The sequence below is a fragment of the Hyla sarda genome, chromosome 4 (assembly GCF_029499605.1).
Source record: "Hyla sarda isolate aHylSar1 chromosome 4, aHylSar1.hap1, whole genome shotgun sequence".
Classification (NCBI taxonomy): domain Eukaryota; kingdom Metazoa; phylum Chordata; class Amphibia; order Anura; family Hylidae; genus Hyla; species Hyla sarda.
The window spans coordinates 295,523,377-295,542,582 of NC_079192.1; the positions used below are offsets into that span (position 1 = coordinate 295,523,377).

The following is a 19,206-nucleotide window of genomic DNA, read 5'->3' on the forward strand; positions in this document are numbered from 1 at the left end:
CCGTGGTGCCAGAACAGTGGACCACCCCACATGTGACCCCATTATGGAAACTACACCCCTCACGGAATGTAATAAGTGGTACAGTGAGCATTTACACCCCACTGGCATTTGACGGATCTTTGGAACAGTGGGCTGTGCAAACAAGAAAATTACATTTTTCATTTTCACGTACCACTGTTCCAAAAATCTGTCAGACACCTGTGGGGCGTAAATGCTAACTGTACCCCTTATTACATTCCGTGAGGGGTGTAGTTTCCAAAATGGGGTCACATGTGGGTATTTATTTTTTTGAGTTTATGTCAGAACCGCTGTAAAATCAGCCACCCCTGTGCAAATCACCAATTTAGGCCTCAAATGTACATAGTCCAATCTCACTCTTGAGCCTTGTTATGCGTCCGCAAAACATTTTACGGCCACATGTGGGGTATTTCCGTACTCAGGAGAAATTGCGTTACAAATTTTGGGGGTCTTTTTTTCCTTTTACTGCTTGTGAAAATAAAAAGTAAAGGGCAACACCAGCATGTTAGTGTAAAAATTTTTTTTTTTTACACTAACAGGCTGGTGTAGACCCCAACTTTTCCTTTTCATAAGGGGTAAAAGGAGAAAAAGCCCCCCAAAATTTGTAGTGCAATTTCTCCCGAGTACGGCGATACCCCATATGTGGCCCTAAACTGTTGCCTTGAAATACGACAGGGCTCCAAAGTGAGAGAGCGCCATGCGCATTTGAGGACTACATTAGGGATTGCACAGGGGTGGACATAGGGGTATTCTACGCCAGTGATTCCCAAAAAGGGTGCCTTCAGCTGTTGCTAAACTCCCAGCATGCCTGGACAGTCAGTGGCTGTCCGGAAATGCTGGGAGTTGTTGTTTTGCAACAGCTGGAGGCTCCGTTTTGGAAACACTGCCATACAATACGTTTTTCATTTTTATTGGGGGGGAGGACAGTGTAAGGGGGTGTTTATGTAGTGTTTTACTCTTTATTAGGTGTTAGTGTAGTGTAGTGTTTTTAGGGTACATTCACACTGGCGGGTTACGGTGAGTTTCCCGCTAGGAATTTGCGCTGTGGCGAAAAATTTGCCGCAGCTCATACTTGAAGCAGGAAACTTGCTGTAAACCCGCCCGTGTGAATGTACCCTGTACGTTCACATGGGGGGGGGGGGGGGGGCAAACCTCCAGCTGTTTCAAAACTACAACTCCCAGCATGCACGGTCTGTCAGTACATGCTGGGAGTTGTAGTTTTGCAACAGCTGGAGGCACACTGGTTGGAAAACCTTTAGTTAGGTTCTGTTACCTAACTCAGTATTTTCCAACCAGTGAGCCTCCAGCTGTTGCAAAACTACAACTCCCAGCATGCACGGTCTGTCAGTACATGCTGGGAGTTGTAGTTTTGAAACAGCTGGAGGCACACTGGTTGGAAAATACTGAGTTGGGTTCTGTTACCTAACTCAGTATTTTCCAACCAGTGTGCCTCCAGCTGTTGCAAAACTACAATTCCCAGCATGACTGATCACAGAAGGGCATGCTGGGAGATGTAGTTATGCAACAGCTGGAGGTACGCAACTACAACTCCCAGCATGCCGAGACAGCTGTTTTCTGTGTGGGCATGCTGGAATTTGTAGTTTTGCAACATCTGGAGTGCTACAATTTAGAGACCACTGAACAGTGATCTCCAAACTGTGGACCTCCAGATGTTGCAAAACTACAACTCCCAGCATGCCCAGACAGCAAACAGCTATGTGGGCATGCTAGGAGTTGTAGTTTTGCAAGATCTAGAGGGCAGTATAGAGATCACTGTGCAGTGGTCTCTAAACTGCAGACCTCCAGCTGTTGCAAAACTAAAAATTCCAGCATGCCTACACAGCAAACAGCTGTCTGGGCATGCTGGGAGTTGTAGTTTTGCAACATCTGGAGGGCTACAGTCTAGAGACCACTATAGTGGTCTCAGACTGTAGCCCTCTAGATGTTGCTAGGCAACTACTCACCGGCTTCCGTCGCATCCGGGAGCCGTCCTCTTCTGCCGCACGCCGCCGCAGATCCCCGTCGCCGCCCGCCGATCACCGTCGCTCCGCTGCCTCCGGAGGGGTAAGTGGACTCCGGCGCCGCTCCTCTTCGTTTTCCCCATTCTGCCCCGCCTATTGTGGGAGGGCAGGACTGGGAAAACGAAAGTAACCCGCCCCAGATCTGCTATTGGTGGTCTAGACCACCAATAGCAGAGATAGAAGGGGTGGCAACTCTGCCACCTCACTCCTATCGCTTTAGGGGGATCGTGGGTGTCTTAGACACCCGCGATCCCCCTTCTATTCCGGGTCACCATAGACCCGTAATGACCCGGAATCGGCGCAAATCGCAGGTGTGAATTCACTGGCGACTTGCGCCGATCGCCGACATGGGGGGGGTCTAATGACCCCCCTGGGCATTTGCACGGGGTGCCTGCTGATAGATATCAGCAGTCACCCCGGCCCGGTCCCCGCCCGGCGCGCGGCGGGGGCCGAAATTCCCACGGGCGTATGGATACGCCCTTCGTCCCCAACAGGTTAAGCATTAATAACTCTGGGATGCTTTTACCTTTCATTCTGATTCTGAGATAGTTTTTTTCGTGACATATTTTACTTTGTTAGTGGTAAAATGTTGTCGATACTTGCATCATTTCTTGGTGAAAAATTCCAAAATTTGATGAAAAAATTGAACATTTTGCATTATTTTTACTTTGAAGCTCTCTGCTTATAAGGAAAATGAATATTACAAATAAATTATATATTGATTCACATATCCAATATGTCTACTTTATGTTTCCATCATAAAGTTGACATGTTTTTACTTTTGGAAGACATCAGAGGGCTTCAAAGTATAGCAGCAATTTTCCAATTTTTCACAAAATTTTCAAAATCGAAATTTTTTCAGGGACCAGTTCTGTTTTGAAGTGGATTTGAAGGGTCTTCATATTAGAAATACCCCATAAATGACCCCATAATTTGAATTTTTACAAGGGGTAAAAGGAGAGAAATCTTCCTAAAATGTGTAGCCCAATTTCTCTCAAGTAAGGAAATACCTCATATGTGTATGTCAAGTGTTCGGCGGGCGCAGTAGAGGGCTCAGAAGGGAAGGAGCGACAGTTGGATTTTGGAGAGTGAGTTTTTCTGAAATTGTTTTTGGGGGGCATGTCACATTTGGGAAGCCCCTATGGTGCCAGAACAGCAAAAAAAAAAAATTACACCCACATGGCATACTATTTTGGAAACTAGAACCCTCAAGGCACGTAACAAGCGGTCCAGTGAGTCTTAACACACCACAGGTGTATCACAACTTTTTGTTAAAGTTGGATGTGTAAATGATTTTTTTTTTTTTTCACTAAAATGCTAGTTTTCCCCCAAATTTTTAATTTTTACAAGGGTTAATAGGAAAGAATGCCCCCCAAAATTTGTTACCCCATCTCTTCTGAGTATGGAAATACCTCATATGTGCACTTCAAGTGCTCTGTTTGCGTACTACAATGCTCAGAAGAGGAGGAGTCACATTTGGCTTTTGCAAAGTAAATTTTGCTGAAATGTTTTTTTGGGGGCATGTCTCATTTAGGAAGTCCCTATGGTGCCAGGACAGCAAAAAAAAAACAACATGGCATACTATTTTGGAAACTACACCCCTCAAGGAACGTAACAAGGGGTACAGTGAGCCTTAACACCCCACAGGTGTTTGACGACTTTTCGTTAAAGTTGGATGTGTAAATGTTTTTTTTTTTTTTTCACAAAAATGCTGGTTTTCCCCCAAATTTTACATTTTTACAAGTGGTAATAGGAGAAAATGACCCCAAAAATTTGTAACCCCATCTCTTCTGAGTATGGAAATACCTCATATGTGCACGTCAAGTGCTCTGTTGGCATACTACAATCCTCAGAAGAGAAGGATAATGGCGACACAAGACTTCTGGAGGTGATGGGATTCAGCGGCGCTGGTCAGGAGTGAACACGTCAGGTGTTTAAAGGAATAGTTTTTATTTGAATAATGCAATGCATTTCACCGCAGGTGCGGCTTCATCAGGCATCTGCCTGATGAAGCCGCACCTGCGGTGAAACGCGTTGCATTATTCAAATAAAAATTATTCCTTTACCTACCTGACGTGTTCACTCCTGACCAGCGCCGCTGAATCCCATCACCTCCAGAAGTCTTGTGTCGCCATTATACTGCTTGGATGGGAAGGCTGCAGGCCGGATCTTATTCCTCACCCACGCTGACCATTGTTGTGTGTGAGTCCACACAACTGCATCTGGTAAGGGTATTACCTATTATATTTCCTGGACCCTGTACCTGCAGTATTACGCTATGGAGCGCTCTTCCTTGTCTTTCCAGAAGAGAAGGAGTCACATTTGGCTTTTGCAAAGTAAATTTTGCTGAAATGGTTTTTTGGGGGCATGTCCCATTTAGGAAGTCCCTATGGTGCCAGGACAGCAAAAAAAAAAAACACATGGCATACTATTTTGGAAACTACACTCCTCAAGGAGTTTGACGACTTTGGATGTGTAAATGATTTATTTTTTTTTCCACTAAAATGCTGGTTTTTCCCCAAATTTTAAATTTTTACAAGGGGTAATAAGAGAAATGCCCCCCAAAATGTGTAACCCCATCTTTTCTGAGTATGGAAATACCCCATGTGTGGACGTCAAGTGCACTGCGGGCACACTACAATGCTCAGAATAGAAGGAGTCACATTTGCAAATTTTGCTGAAATGGGGGGGCATATCTCATTTAGGAAGCCCCTATGGTGCCAGGACAGCAAAAAAAAAAAAAAATACTTGACATACTATTTTAGAAACTACACCCCTCAAGGAACGTAACAAGGGGTACAGTGAGCCTTAACACCCCACAGGTGTTTGATAAATACTCATGAAGTGGGATGTGAAAATGAAAAATTGGATTTTTTTACACTAAAATGCTGGGGTTACCCCAAATTTAAAATTTTCACAAGTGGTAAAAGGAGAAAATGTCATTGTAAATACATTTCTTTGGAGTAAGGACATACCTCATATCTTGGCGTAAACAGCATGCACACCGGTCTCAGAGGTGCCAGAGATCAGTCAGGATCCTTGAGCTTTGGCTTTCTCCTGTGGGGCCAGAACAGTGGGAACAAGGGGCATTACATGGGGTAAATAACTGGGGTACACTAAATAACTAAAATGGGGTACAGTGGGACATAAAATTATAAATTATGTTCCCAGAATGATGACCCAGAGCATAGCCAGAACTAAAAAAATATGCCCACCCCAAACCCTATGCTCTGAATCATCATTCTGGGAATGTGATGTGTGTGGCCGTCCCTAACTTGTTGCCTCAAATGCGCACCCCGCTTAGGTGGAGAGAGAGCGCTGCGCATTTGAGGTAACATAAAAAGTCCCCGATGATAGTGACTCAGTGACCCATGACCCGTTTTTTTTTTTTTTTTTTTTTTTTTTTAAATACCCCCAGAGGTCTTATCAGTTTATTTATTTATTTATTTTTTGCTGAAATTTTTTTTGGGGCAATTTAGTGGTTTTATGGGGTTAAAATTTGGAATGTACTCTGGACTTGGTACATTGGGGTCAAATTATGGAAAATTTTAATGAAAAGGGAAAATTTAGTACCGCATGGAAGTGTGATACTCCCTGAAGCAGTTTTTAGTGCAGAGGCCCGGATGATCGGGGCAAGTGTCACATTGATAGGTGGTATCCTTCCGTATCCCCCTCCTGTGACACACTGCATTTTTTCTGGGTTCGTCCCTTCTTTCCAGTGTGGGGGACTTCACCTGGAAAGTGTTGGCCTGGGACGATCCTGGCACCTATTACTTCAGTTCCTTCTGAACTCCGGCCTGCTCTTTCCCGGTCAGCAAAGATCAGGACCTTTAGGACTTCTTCTTGGAACTGAAGGTATGTCCCTGTGTTGCCAGCATTCTGGTACAGTACAAAAGAGTTGTACATGGCAACCTGTACCAAGTAGACCGCAACTTTCTTGTATCATACACGTGTTTTCCGCATGGCGTTATATGGCTTCAGGATTTGATCAGAAAGATCAACTCCCCCCCCCCCCCCGTATACCGATTGTAGTCCAGAATACAATCAGGCTTGAGGACCGTTGTTGTGGTACCTCGCACAGGGACAGGTGAGCTGCCGTTGCCATGAATAGTGGTCAGCATAAGGACATCCCTCTTATCCTTATACCTGACCAGCAACAGGTTTTCATGGGCAAGGGCAAGGGACTCACCCTTGGGCATAGGTGTCTGCAGAAAATTTAGAGGGAGGGCTCTCTGATTCTTCCGCACGGTCCCACAAGCGGACGGGGATCTGGCAGCAAGGGATGTGAAGAGAGGGATCCTGGTATAAAAGTTATCCACGTACACGTGGTAACCCTTATCCAGCAATGGGTACATAAGGTCCCAAACGATTTTCCCGCTAACACCCAGAGTGGGGGAACAATCTGGGGGTTCATTACGGGAATCTCGTCCCTCATACACCCTAAACTTGTAAGTGTACCCGGAGGTACTCTCACAAAGTTTATATAGCTTCACGCCATACCGTGCCCGCTTGGAGGGAATATACTGGTGGAATATGAGTCTCCCCTTGAAACTGATGAGAGACTCATCTACAGAGAGGTCCCTGAGCGGTACGTAGGCCTCCAAAAATTTGGCCCCAAAGTGATCGATGACCGGCCTCACTTTGTAAAGCCGGTCATGAGCGGGATCACCTCGGGGTGGACATGCCTCATTATCTGCATAATGAAGGCATTTCCGAATGGCCTCGAACCGCTTCCTTGCCATGGCCATACTGTACAGCGGGGTCTGGTATAGGACGTGTGTGGGGGGGGGGCGGGGATGTATGTAGTGAGTGCTTTGTGTAACTATTAGATATAACGGTGTGTGATTAGAAATAACACCGTTATATAAGGGAGGAAAAAAAATAGCAGACAAAAAAAAATGGGGGGGGCAAATGCAGCGCCCTGAACCCCTAATAGGGCCCGGGTCACACTGAAAAATTTGTGGTGGACCCTTGGGGACCTATTAGGGGGTCGGGGGGGGGGGGATTTTTTTTTTTTTTTACACTCACTCCTACCTTGCCCTGGAGTGTATTCTTTCCCTGCTCTGTCCCTGCATATCTTCTTCCCTGAGGGGGCTCTGATCGCACAGAGGGGGGGTCCTGGCACCTTCAAGCAGCTTTGCCCGCTGACTGAACTCAGTTAACGGGCAGTGCTGCAAGAAGATGCAGTTAACCCCTCCCCTGCCGGCTGCTATTGGCGGGACGATCGTCCAGCCAATAGCAGCGCTCCTGGGGGGGGTGACAAAATCGCCACCTCCCCATAGATACAGTGGGTGATAGGGGGTGTATTGTACACCCCCGATCACCTTGTATCTCCGGGTCATCGGGTCACACGTGACCCGTATGACCCGAATCCCGGCAGATTGTTAGTGTGAATTCACTAACGATCTGCCGCGATCGCCGACACGGGGGGGTCTGATGACCCCCCCTCGGCATTTGCACGGGATGCCTGCTGAACGATATCAGCAGGCATCCCGGTCCGGTCCCCGCCTGGCGCTCGGCGGGAACCGAAATTCCCACGGGCGTATGGATACGCCCTGGGACCTTAAGTACCAGAAAGCCAGGGCGTATCCATACGCCCTAGGTCCTTAAGGGGTTAAATGGGTACTCCCGTGGAAAACTTTTTTAAAAATTTTTTTTTTTTTTAAATCAACTGGTGCCAGAATGTTAAACAGATTTGTAAATCACTTCTATTAAAAAAATCTTAATCCTTCCAGTACTTTTTAGGGGCTGTATACTAAAGAGAAATACAAAAAAGAAATGCATTTCCTCTGATGTCATGACCACAGTGCTCTCTTCTGACCATTTTTGGAACTGTCCAGAGCAGCATATGTTTGCTATGGGGATTTTCTCCTTCTCTGGACAGTTCCTAAAATGAACAGCAGAGGTCAGCAGAGAGCACTTTGGTCATGACATCAGAGGAAATGCATTTCTTTTTTGGATTTCTATGTTGTATACAGCCACTAAAATGTACTGGAAGGATTACGTTTTTTAATTGAAGTGATTTACAAATCTGTTTCACTTTCTGGCACCAGTTGATTTGAAAAAAAAAAAAAAAAAAGGTTTCCACGGGAGTACCCCTTTAACGCCCTCAGGTGTTTCACTAACATGGACATGAAAATGAAGAAAAACATTTTTTCACTAAAATGCTAATGTTACCTTAATTTTTTTTATTTTTACAAGGGGTAATAGGAGAAAAAGCCTCCCAAAATTTGGAACCCCAGTTCTTCTGAGTATGGAAATACCCCATATGTGGACGTAAAGTGCTCTCCGATCGCACTACAGGCCTCAAAAGAGAAGGAGCAAAATGTGGCTTTTGGAGAGAGTTTTGCTGAAATGTTTTGGGGGGGCATATTGCATTTAGGAAGCCCCCCATGGTGCCAGAAAAAAAAAAAACACATGACATGCAATTTAGGAAACTACATCCCTCAAGGAACAAAACAAGGGGTACAGTGAGCCATAGCACCCCACAGGTGTTTTTACAAATTTTCGTTAAAGTTGGACGTGAAAATGAAAATGTATTTTTTTTTTTCTACTAAAATGCTGCTGTTACCACAAATTTTTCATTTTCACAAGGGGTAATAGGAATAAAAAAAATATTTGTAACCCCATTTCTTCTGATTATGGAAACACCATATATGTGGACAGAAAAGTGCTCTGCTCGTGCACTACAGGGCTCAGAATAAGGAGCGCAACTGGGCTTTTGGAGAAAGAATTTTGCTGGAATGAAATTCGGGGGCTATGTGTTTACAAAGCCCCAATGGTGCCAGAACAGTGGACCCCTGCACATGTGACCACATTTTAGAAACTACACCCCTCTTTGAACGTAATAAGGGGTGCAGTGAGCATTTACTCCCCACTGGCGTTTGACAGACTTTTGGAACAGTGGACGGTGCAAATGAAACATTACATTTTTCATTTTCACGGACCACTGTTACAAAAATCTGTCAGACACCTGTGGGGTGTAAATTCTCACTGAACCCCTTATTACATTTCTTGAGGGGTGTAGTTCCAAAATGGGGTCACATGTGGATTATTTTTTTTTGCATTTATGTTAGAAATGCTGAAACTGTCAGCCACCCCTGTGTAAATCACCAATTTAGGCCTCAAATGTACCCTTTCTCTCCTGAGCCCTGTTGTGCGTACGCAGAGCACTTTACGTCTTTGTCTCCTTTTACCTCTTGTGAAAATTAAAAGTATGGGGCAACACCAGCATGTTAGTGTAGAAAATGTTTTTTGGTGAAGCCTCCAACATTTCTTTTTCATAAGGGGTAAAAGGAGAAAAAGCCCCTCAGATTTGTAAAACAATTTAAATACCCCATATGTGGCCCTAAACAGTTGCCTTGAAACACGACAGGGCTCCAGAGTGAGAGAGCGCCATGCGCGTTTGAGGCGCATGGGGAATTGCATACCCTACGGCAGTGTTTTCCAAACAGGGTGCCTCCAGCTGTTGCAAAACCACAACTCTCAGCATGTTTGGACAGTGAATGGCTCTCCAGCAATGCTGGGAGTTATTTTGCACCAGCTGGAGGCTCTGTTAAGGAAAAAGTGGCGTACAGGTTGTTTTTCATTTTTATGTAGGCGGTGGGGGGGAGGGTGTGTGTACATGTAGTGTTTTACTCTTTATTTTGTGTAAGTGTAGTGCAGTGTTTGGTACATTTACAGCACGTACACTCGGTCGGGTTTACAAGGAGTTTCCCACCAAAAGTTTGAGCCATGGCAGATTTTCCGCCGCTCAAATTTGGAACTGGAAACTTACTGTAAACCCGCCCGTGTGCTCTAACTACAACTCCCAGAATCCCCTGACCACCAAAGGGCATGCTGAGAGTTGTAGTTATGCAACAGCTGGAGGCACACAACTGTAACTTCCAGCATGCTCTTTGGCTCTCCGCGCATGCTGGGGTTTTTAGTTATGCAACAGCTGGAGGCACACTTTTTGATAGAAAAAAAGTGCCTCTAGTGGTTGCATAACTACAACTCCCAGCATGCACAGACAGCCAAAGGGCATGCTTAGAGTTGTAGTTATATGTCTCCAGGTAGTGGATAACTACAACGCCCAGCATGTCTTTTAACTGTCCGTGCATGCTGGGGGTTGCAATTATGCAACTTCTAGAGGCACTTCTTTTCTATCAAAAAGTGTGCCTCCAGCTATTGCATAACTGCAACTCCCAGTAGCATGGACAGTTAAAAGACATGCTGGGCGTTGTAGTTATCCAATAGCTGGAGGCACATAACTACAATTCCAAGCATGCCCTTTGATTGTGTATGCTGGGAATTGTAGTTATGCAACAGCTGGAGGTGCACTTTTTGCTTGGGAAAAAAAAAGGGGCCTCCAACTGTTGCATAACTAAAACTCCCAGCATGCATGGACTTCTAAAGGGCCTTTTTGGGAGTTGTAGTTGTGTATCTCCAGCTGTTGCATAACTACAACTCCCAGCATGCCTTTTGACTTTCCGTACATGAGTGGTACCGTAGTTATGCAATCGATGGTGGCACTTTTTTGCCTCCAGCTGTTGCATAACTACAACTCCCAGCATGCACGTACAGCTGAACGGCATGCTGGGAGTTGTAGTTATGCAACAGCTGGAGGCACACAACTACAACTCCCAGCATGCCATTTGTCTGTGCATGCTGGGAGTTGTAGTTTTGAAAAGTATGGATGACAACAGTTGGCGGCTGTCTGGGCATGCTGTGACAGGAGCCGCCACCCAGGAGCCCTCAGCCAGTGCCCAGTAATTGCCACCCGGAAACCGCCGCCTGCAGCCGGTAACCATCGATCGTGCCGACTGCTGCTTGCAAATCCCCCCACTCTGCCCACCTTTGGTAGTCCGCGCAGAACTGGGGATTAACTGTTAACCAACCCCTCCCCGCCGGCCCCAATCTGCCATTGGGTAAAACTGTCATGGTAAACCTTTCAGCATAATGAGATAAATGGAACATGTAGCATGAAAGAAGCAATCTGATTGGTTGCTATGCAGTTTGTGCATGAGCTGCTCAGTTTAGGTCCAATACATTACCCCTATTGGTGTAGCGCTTTTTCCACAAATAATTTCTATGTTCTGCTTTCTCTGTGCACTTAGTTCTGTCCTACACAATGCTAGCTTATTATAGTGTAGCACTAGGGGGAGCCCTTTGCTTTACTGTCATGGAGAATGAAATCTGAAAGTGACAACTGTAGAAGATTAATCAAATGGTTATTCAAATGTCTGTCTAGTCACATAGTATAGAAGCGTAGTGCATCATGTCTAATCCTTAGACATCCATGTTGTCCAGAACACATTGTCCGTGTTCTGCCAGTAATTTGGGCTATGTAAGATAAACTGCAGGGTGTCCGGCACTGTAAAGTCCACCAGCATCAAAGTTCTTCACAGCTATGCCGACACATGTTAGGATCTTTACAACTTTCCTCCTTCTTCTCTTCATATCCATGTATACCCGTGTCCTGTTTGCAGATTGATGCATCATGATTGTGTTTAGTTAATTTATCTATTCTGAATTTTTATTTTTATTACTACAAATGTTTGACAATCTTGTTGCTAGCGTGTTCTATACCATACCTAATCTTTTTGGCAGTGTTTCCCAACCAGGGTGCCTCCAGCTGTTGCAAAACTACAACTTCCAGCATGCCTGAGATTGTAATTTTGCCACAGCAGGAGGTACCCTGGTTGGGAAATACTACTCATGGTTTAATCATCCTACTGTACTCTATTGAGGGTACAACCCCTTTAAATATTTATCGTACACTTGATCATTTTATCGGTTCTTTGACTATTGATATCAGTGGAGGATATCACAATGAGCCCAGCAGCTGATGTCCAATCTTCTATTTTGATCATTTTTAACTCCTTTTGGTCTGCCCGGAGATAGACCCCCACCCCTTTCCCCAGTGGCAGATACTGTGAGAATCCCTGTGGGAAAATTGTAACAGGCTCTATAACATGATGAATTTTGAAGGTATTTTCCCTTAGATGCATTGTTATCCCCATCGTATACACAGGTACATTTTATTATTACTGTCTTTAATTTACCAAACTAGACCATGCAGGCAGAAAGTGTGCCAAATTTATCATAGTGGACGCTATTATAAATTTTGCACCAATATGGTAAACACCTTCTTTACTAATGGTAAACCTTTTTCTGTATCACTGTACATGCACATATAGTTGTCAGTCACTAAAGAAGGACCACCCACTGGATTCCTATCAATAAAAGGCTTGTATGCTCCAGAGGAAGTTATTTTCTTTTTGAATTTCTTTTCTGCCTGACCACAGTGCTCTCTGCTGACACCTCTGTCCGTGTCAGGAGCTGTCTAGAGCAGAAGAGGTTTGCTATGGGGATTTGCTCCTACTCTGGACAGTTCCTGACATGGACAGAGGTGTCAGCCGAGAGCACCGTGGACAGACAGAAAATAAATTCAAAAAGAACTTCCTCTGGAGCATACAGCAGCTGATAAGTACTGGAAGGATTAAGATTTTTAAATCCTGACACTGCCAGCACTATTGTACGTATACGGACATTACTATTGTAAGATACTGGCCGCAAATACAGTCTTAGACTAGTTATTATAAAAATGCTGTATATATACTACAATATTTATTCATTTGATAATTTTTTATTGTGTTAATAATTCTTAGATCTAAGCTATTCACCAAAAGATCACTGCAGTGATCCACTAATTCCCTAATTTCCCATATATTAAAAAGGTGTAACTTTATTGATTTGTATTGGTTCACACACTAGATTAAAAAGTCAGGTTGTCTCTCTTTCCATATGTAAGATTGTCAATGAGTACTAATGTAACTCAATTATTGGGATACTGTATGCACCTGCAGTGTGCCATACAGATAGGAAGGGACACCGCTGTATTTAAAATCAAATAGCAGCCCCCCTCGACATGTTTCACCATTCACACGGCTTTGTCAAGAGGCAATGGGGCTAAGTAATAAGTAAGTAAGTAATTCTTAGATCTATGCGCATCTGCAAGGGCCCTGCAGCGCTTTCTGGTCCATATATCTTTTATTAATAAATCAATATTGTTTTATTTAATAATATATTGTATTCCAATGCATCTGTCCGACTGCACCTTACCATAATCTATGTAAATATTACACCAGTTAGTATATGCTATTTATTGGTTAGCTCACCCAAGACCAGTCTTGAGGAGAGTGTTCCCCTTTTTGACTAATTTGATGACCAGTTGATTAAAAAAAAAAGTTTTCCACAAGAGTACCCCTTTAAATTGCTTGTCAATAAGTAAATCATAGACTATGTGAAAGCTCCCACCGTATGTTCCAAATGTATACATAAACCTTCACCTCTCTTTGATTGAAAGGGTATGTTCACACTAAGGAATGTGAACGGAATCTCCGCTCACTGATTTCCAAAAGCAGAGATTCCATCTGACGGCCATGCCTAAATACTTTGGCGGTAGGACCGCGCTGCCCTGCGCTGTCACCATTAATGGCAATGGACTTGAACATGTTCTTTCTTTGCACGGAATTACAAAGTGTGTCAGCATACCCAAAGAGTGTCAATTTTTTTTTCTTCACTTTTTAGGGCGGATTCACTTCACATATATGCCATCTGTGGCTTGTGTACATAGACAAACTGTGAAAACGGGAAGACGATGTATATGTGCCTGGACAGGCCTCATGGACTTCAATAGTCTGAAAGTAGTTAACTAGTGACTATGTTTGGGTCTTTTCCAATACGGATGTGTGTTTGCACTCCTTTTTCTCTTTGTCCCATTATGACATTTTGCCAATATATACGTGCCATGGATGACACAATTGTGATGTGAACCTTGCCTTACTCAGTGGTCCACCACACAAAAACTCTGTACCACATGGTGTATGTTTTTGGGGGCTATGTTGTAGGCAGTGTTGCATACATCTGACTTGTACATTATGATTGCGTAAAGTGAGCTAAACTTATGATGTCAGCAAATTCAAAGTGTACTTTATTTTTGTGGAAAAACACTACTGTATCTCCATGCATGTATGATCAACTGTATGATCAAGTGTTTTCAACTATGTTTCCCAGAATAGTATTAACATGAAATGCAATATGTTCTTGTCAAGTCTTTGCCTGTCCAGTTGCTCTTCCTGGATAGCAGAAACATCCAAATAAGGGGAATATTACACCAGAGTCAGCTGCTTCGCCACGTATTGTCTGCTAGCCTCAATACAAATGTTGTGCTGTTTTTAGAAGGCATTTGAATGCCTCTTTTCCCTGCCCTACTACAAAATGAGAAAATCTGTTAAGTCGAATGTCACACTGCTGCTCATTTTATATCTTTTTTTTTTCTTCTTTTTCTTAATTTAAAACAAATGGCAGAAATTTTCCAATTTTCACAATATTTTAGGGTTTTTCACAAAAAATCCTCCATGTATCAACAAAAATTTTATATCACATTATGTAAAAACAATATAATTTGTGTGGGTATATTGCATGAGAGAGAAGAAAATTACAACTTATCCCAATTACGTCAGAAATATAAAAACAACCTTTGTCCAGAATGACAAAAAATTCTCTAAATGTCCAGTCACGGGGTTAACCTAAATAAATAATCACTTTTTCACCATTTTCTTCTCCACAGATACAGCTGTACTCTGAAGCAAGTGTTGCACTTTTGCAGCTTAACAATCCCAAAGATTTCCAGGAACTTAACATACAAGCAAAGAAAAACATGACTATAGAAGGAAAAGAGGTGACATTGAGCCCAGCGTACTTGCTCTGGGATCTTAGTGCTGTCAGCCAGGTATGCACTGAAGTGGCCAGCTATTTCCTTGGGTTTCCAGGCTGGGCATTTAGAATCAGGAATTTGTTAATTGAAATCTACCTTGAATATAATTGGGGCCCAAAGGTCATGGCTAATTTTTCACACCTGGCAAAGCTGTACTTCTCACCAGTTATCCAGCAAGTGGATGAAGATGAATAGGGCAGTGTAACTGGTATACTTTGCTAAGCCCAGCTGAAATGTTCATAAATAGGGGTCATATGAGCACTCAGCAAGTGGCTGAGCATACAGAAAGTGCAGAAAGCTTTGTAAATAGCTCAGGATATAAGAGTCCAGGAAGGATTCCTGCAACAGAACATTCACTTCTGTGTTATCCACAAATCCATTGGTAAAGAACTAATGATTGTTTGGAATTACTGTCCTATAGTTATGTCTTTGTGTCATTATTGTAATGAAATTGCATTTGACTGATTAAGGCCCCTTTCACACTGCCGGTATGCCCTGTCAAATACGGCCGTCAAACTTTCTTTTTTTTTGTTGCAGTTTGACAGCCGTAATAACGGCCAATAACTGGTCCCAATGGACCCCATTATAGTCAATGGGGTCCGTTGGGTGCCATTATTTTTGGAGAGAATAGCAGGAGAAAAAGCACTATTTTTTTTTCTCCAGCAATTCTCGATCCTAAAAAGATGGGCTTCACACTGCCGGAGACAACCGGCAGTGTGAATGTAGCCTTAACTGTCGCTGCTCTCTCCCAAGAAGCATTATGCTTAATTTAAATTATGCTTATTTCAGTTATGAAGATATTTTGTTACTGTCATTTGACATGTTATAGAGACACATGCAAAATTAAAACAATTCAAGAGCACAAATAGGGATACCCATCCCTAAGAATAGGGCAAAGGATGCATGACAGTAAGCCAGCAGTGCCATGTTTTGTCAGCGATGGCCGTCACGCCCCCTTCACATAGACTTTCGTTGAGGGGGCGTGACGTCACACAGCGTCCGGAACTATAAACTTCCGGACGCTGGGGAGCGGAGCTTCCGACACAGGGCAGCGGAGTACCCCTTTAAATGACAATATCCTTCAAACTTTCATTATGTGCTATTATGGCTATTGTTAGATATACAAGGAAAAATGACTGCTTACCAAGAGCAGAGTATAATTCTAATAACCTCTTCTCTGAGTATCATCCAGTTGAGCGGCTGTCACGTTCCCATAGCTAGATAACAAAAATAATCTTTTCCCAATTTACACATGGCACATGGTGACATACGTATTTCCTAAATAATGCCATAACTATACATGGATGCTGAGTACAGTTATTTACAAGTCTGTCTGATTGATTGAGGGAAAGCGTCCAACTGCAGTGAGGGAAAGCTGGCACCAGATGACAGCCAGGGATTTGTGTTTTCCCTTCCTGTGGGTCAAACAGCTGGGTCTAAGAAAGGTTGAACTTGACGGACGTGTCTTTTTACAACCTGACTAACAGTATAGTTTTCCATTACAACTAAAATCTCATCTAAAATGCTAATTTCGGTTGGTTAGTAAGATTCAGCCTTATTCATTGTACACAGAATCCTGGATATGATTTACCAATGCTGCCTACATTCCCCATGAATCCTATGGAGAGGATATGAAGCCTGGTAATCACTTAGTGATCTAATCACCTGGTTAGACTCCAGTGTGCATTTTTGTTACTTTTTTTTTATTGCATTTTGACCATGTTTTAGCTGTGATTTTTCAAAACTGCTGTACAAATTATGCATTTTTATTGCAGTTTGTGCATGGGCTGTAAAATGGTCCCATTATTCTGCAATTGCGCAAAAATGCAAAGTGTGAACACAGGGGTGGTGTATAATTATTTTATATCCTGATCCCATAGAGATAGCAGCAGCAGCAGCAGCAGCAGCAGCAGCAGCAGTAGTAGCATACAGATGTAGTTGAGAGGGGAGGGATCTGGTAGGTGATGATGTCAACCAGTAGTTCACAGGTAGTTGGCTGACCCAGGACAGATCACTTTCTCTGATGCATTAAAGGGTTACCTAGATTATGTAAAACATATCCCCTATCCATAGTGATTGGAAAAGGGGTCTATCCCTTCCGAAACCAGTTCGCTTTGGAAGGTGGGGACTGGAGCACAGATAACAGATTGGCCCCATTCTGGAAAATGCAGGGGTTTACAGCAGGGCCAAGGACTGCGATACCGGCGGCATTGGGGGAGCCGATGCCGCCAGTATCGCAGTCCTTGGCCCCGTTGTAAACCCCTTATTATTTTATTTTAGCAGCCCGGGCATTTTAAGATTTAAAGGGGTTATCCAGGAAAAAACCTTTTTTTTTTTTTATATATCAACTGGCTCCAGAAAGTTAAACAGATTTGTAAATTACTTCTATTAAAAAATCTTAATCCTTTCAGTACTTATGAGCTGCTGAAGTTGAGTTGTTCTTTTCTGTCTAAGTTCTCTCTGATGACACGTGTCTCTGGAACCACCCAGTTTAGAATCAAATTCCCATAGCAAACCTTTTCTACTCTGTGCAGTTCCCGAGACAAGCAGAGATGTCAGCAACTAAACTTCAGCAGCTGATAATTATTGAAAGGATAAAGATTTTTTAATAGAAGTAATTTACAAATCTGTTTAACTTTCTGGAGCCAGTTGATATAAGAAAAAAAGTTTTTTCCTGGAATACCCCTTTTAAAGTTTTTTTTTTGCTGGAGTGCCCCTTTAGGCTACGTTCCTCCAGGAGCAAATTTGCAGAATGTCCACCCGGAAAACACAAGCGGACATTCTACAAATTTGCATGTTCTGCCGGCGCTAGGACCATAGATTTCAGCAATGCATTCTTATGCAGAATCCGTAGATGCCGAAATAAGGATTTCCACAAACATTCTGCTGTGTGCAATGTGCAACAGAATCCCGTAGAATTTCAGAGTGGAATATTTGTGCAAAATTCCACTCTGCAAAGGGAAACTGACAGAAGGTAAGAAGAATCGAACTTACTAATATGGGTTAATAGGGAAGGGGACTGATTAACAAGGTACCTTTATTATCTCTCTCCACTGCTCCATATTCTTGGTCGCCTTATTGGGGGACACAGAGACCATGGGTATTATGCTGCTGCCACTAGGAGGCTGACACTAGGCAAAAAAAGAAGTCTGCTCCTCCCAGCAGGATATACCCGCCCCACAGGCAGTGAGCTTATCAGTTTTAGCTTAGTGTCAGTAGGAGGCAGACACAGGTCTGGAGCTCTATCCAGACATGGCCTTTTCTGTTTGTTATTTTCTAGCTAGGGATGGCTAGTTAGAGTTTTTTTTGTTTGATATTTTTCTAGGTTGGGCGACAGGAGCATGACTCTACATGATCGCCCACATGTGACAAATGGGCATGGTGCATAGCTGTATGGGCCGTCAACCCCTTCTCGCCAACAGTCAGCACATGGCGGTAGCACCCTGGGTCCGGGTCCCCCACTTGCCCCTGCCCGCCTTGCTATGGCAGCTTGGCGTGATGCATCGCGGCCTTAGCTGACTAAAGACGTCTGGGTGAGTATACGAAGATGGAGTCCATGGGTGAGAATTAACTTCATCCTCGCTCCTGCCCTCACTCTCCCCCTTTTTTTTGTGGGGTTCTGCTGGATATAGCTTGGTCACTGTCCTAGCTTAGCAGGGGCACTTGTTGGTCCTGCCAGTGCAGTTCATGTTTCTCCCCTCTTCCTCTGGGTTCTGTTCTGTTGGTTCTTGCCTGGCTTCTCCAGCCCCTCATGCTTCTCTCTTTCCCTGTATGGGTACGTCTTCTTGGTCACCATCATGGTGTTCCTTGTGCTCCCTTCTGGATGTAAGGGCTCTGTTCTCTGCTCTTCCTCTCCAGCGATCTTTCTGCTTAGAGTGTCTCTAGGCTTTCCGCTGGGGACCTCTCTGTCCAGGTCACCTCTGGCTCCCCGGGGCTCCTCGATGGTCTCAGCTGAGGCAAGTCCATTCTCCCTTTTAGGAGTGTGTCCTTGTCCTGTGCTTGCCCTCCAGTCTGGGTGGGCGCCCTCCCGCGCCCTGGTCATGTCTTCTCTTCCTCTCCTTGTTGCTTCGGTTGGGTGGACATTTCACTGGGTCCCCTCGGTCTTCCCCGGTACCCACGTTGGAATTCCATGCTTGATTGGCCTTGTCTATCTCCTCGTCTTTTGTGTCTACGAGTGCTGGGTGGCATGGTCGCCTCAAGAGTAGCGGTGCCTTTTTCTCCTGGCCGCAATTCTCCCCTAGGTTGGGTCTCTCTTCCCTGGCGGCCCCGGAGTCATTCTGGTCCCTCTCCCTCTGCATTTTGCCCTTACAGTCTCTCCTTGCCTTGGGTGCTCTGCCGTGTGGCCTTCTATGCCTGGTTCTCCTGAGGGGTTGTTCCTGGGGCTTCCATCATTCCGGGAGTTCG

At 44.1% G+C, this 19,206-nt stretch overlaps 1 protein-coding gene across 1 annotated transcript in view; it reads left to right on the forward strand.

Moving 5' to 3' along the window:
• GNPTAB (N-acetylglucosamine-1-phosphate transferase subunits alpha and beta) overlaps window positions 1–19,206 on the forward strand; it is a 113,385-nt gene that overhangs the window by 30,320 nt on the left and 63,859 nt on the right. The window contains exon 8 of the mRNA XM_056574563.1: window positions 14,656–14,817. Within this exon, the coding sequence (XP_056430538.1) occupies window positions 14,656–14,817 (162 nt within the window). The remainder of the gene's footprint in view (window positions 1–14,655; window positions 14,818–19,206) is intronic.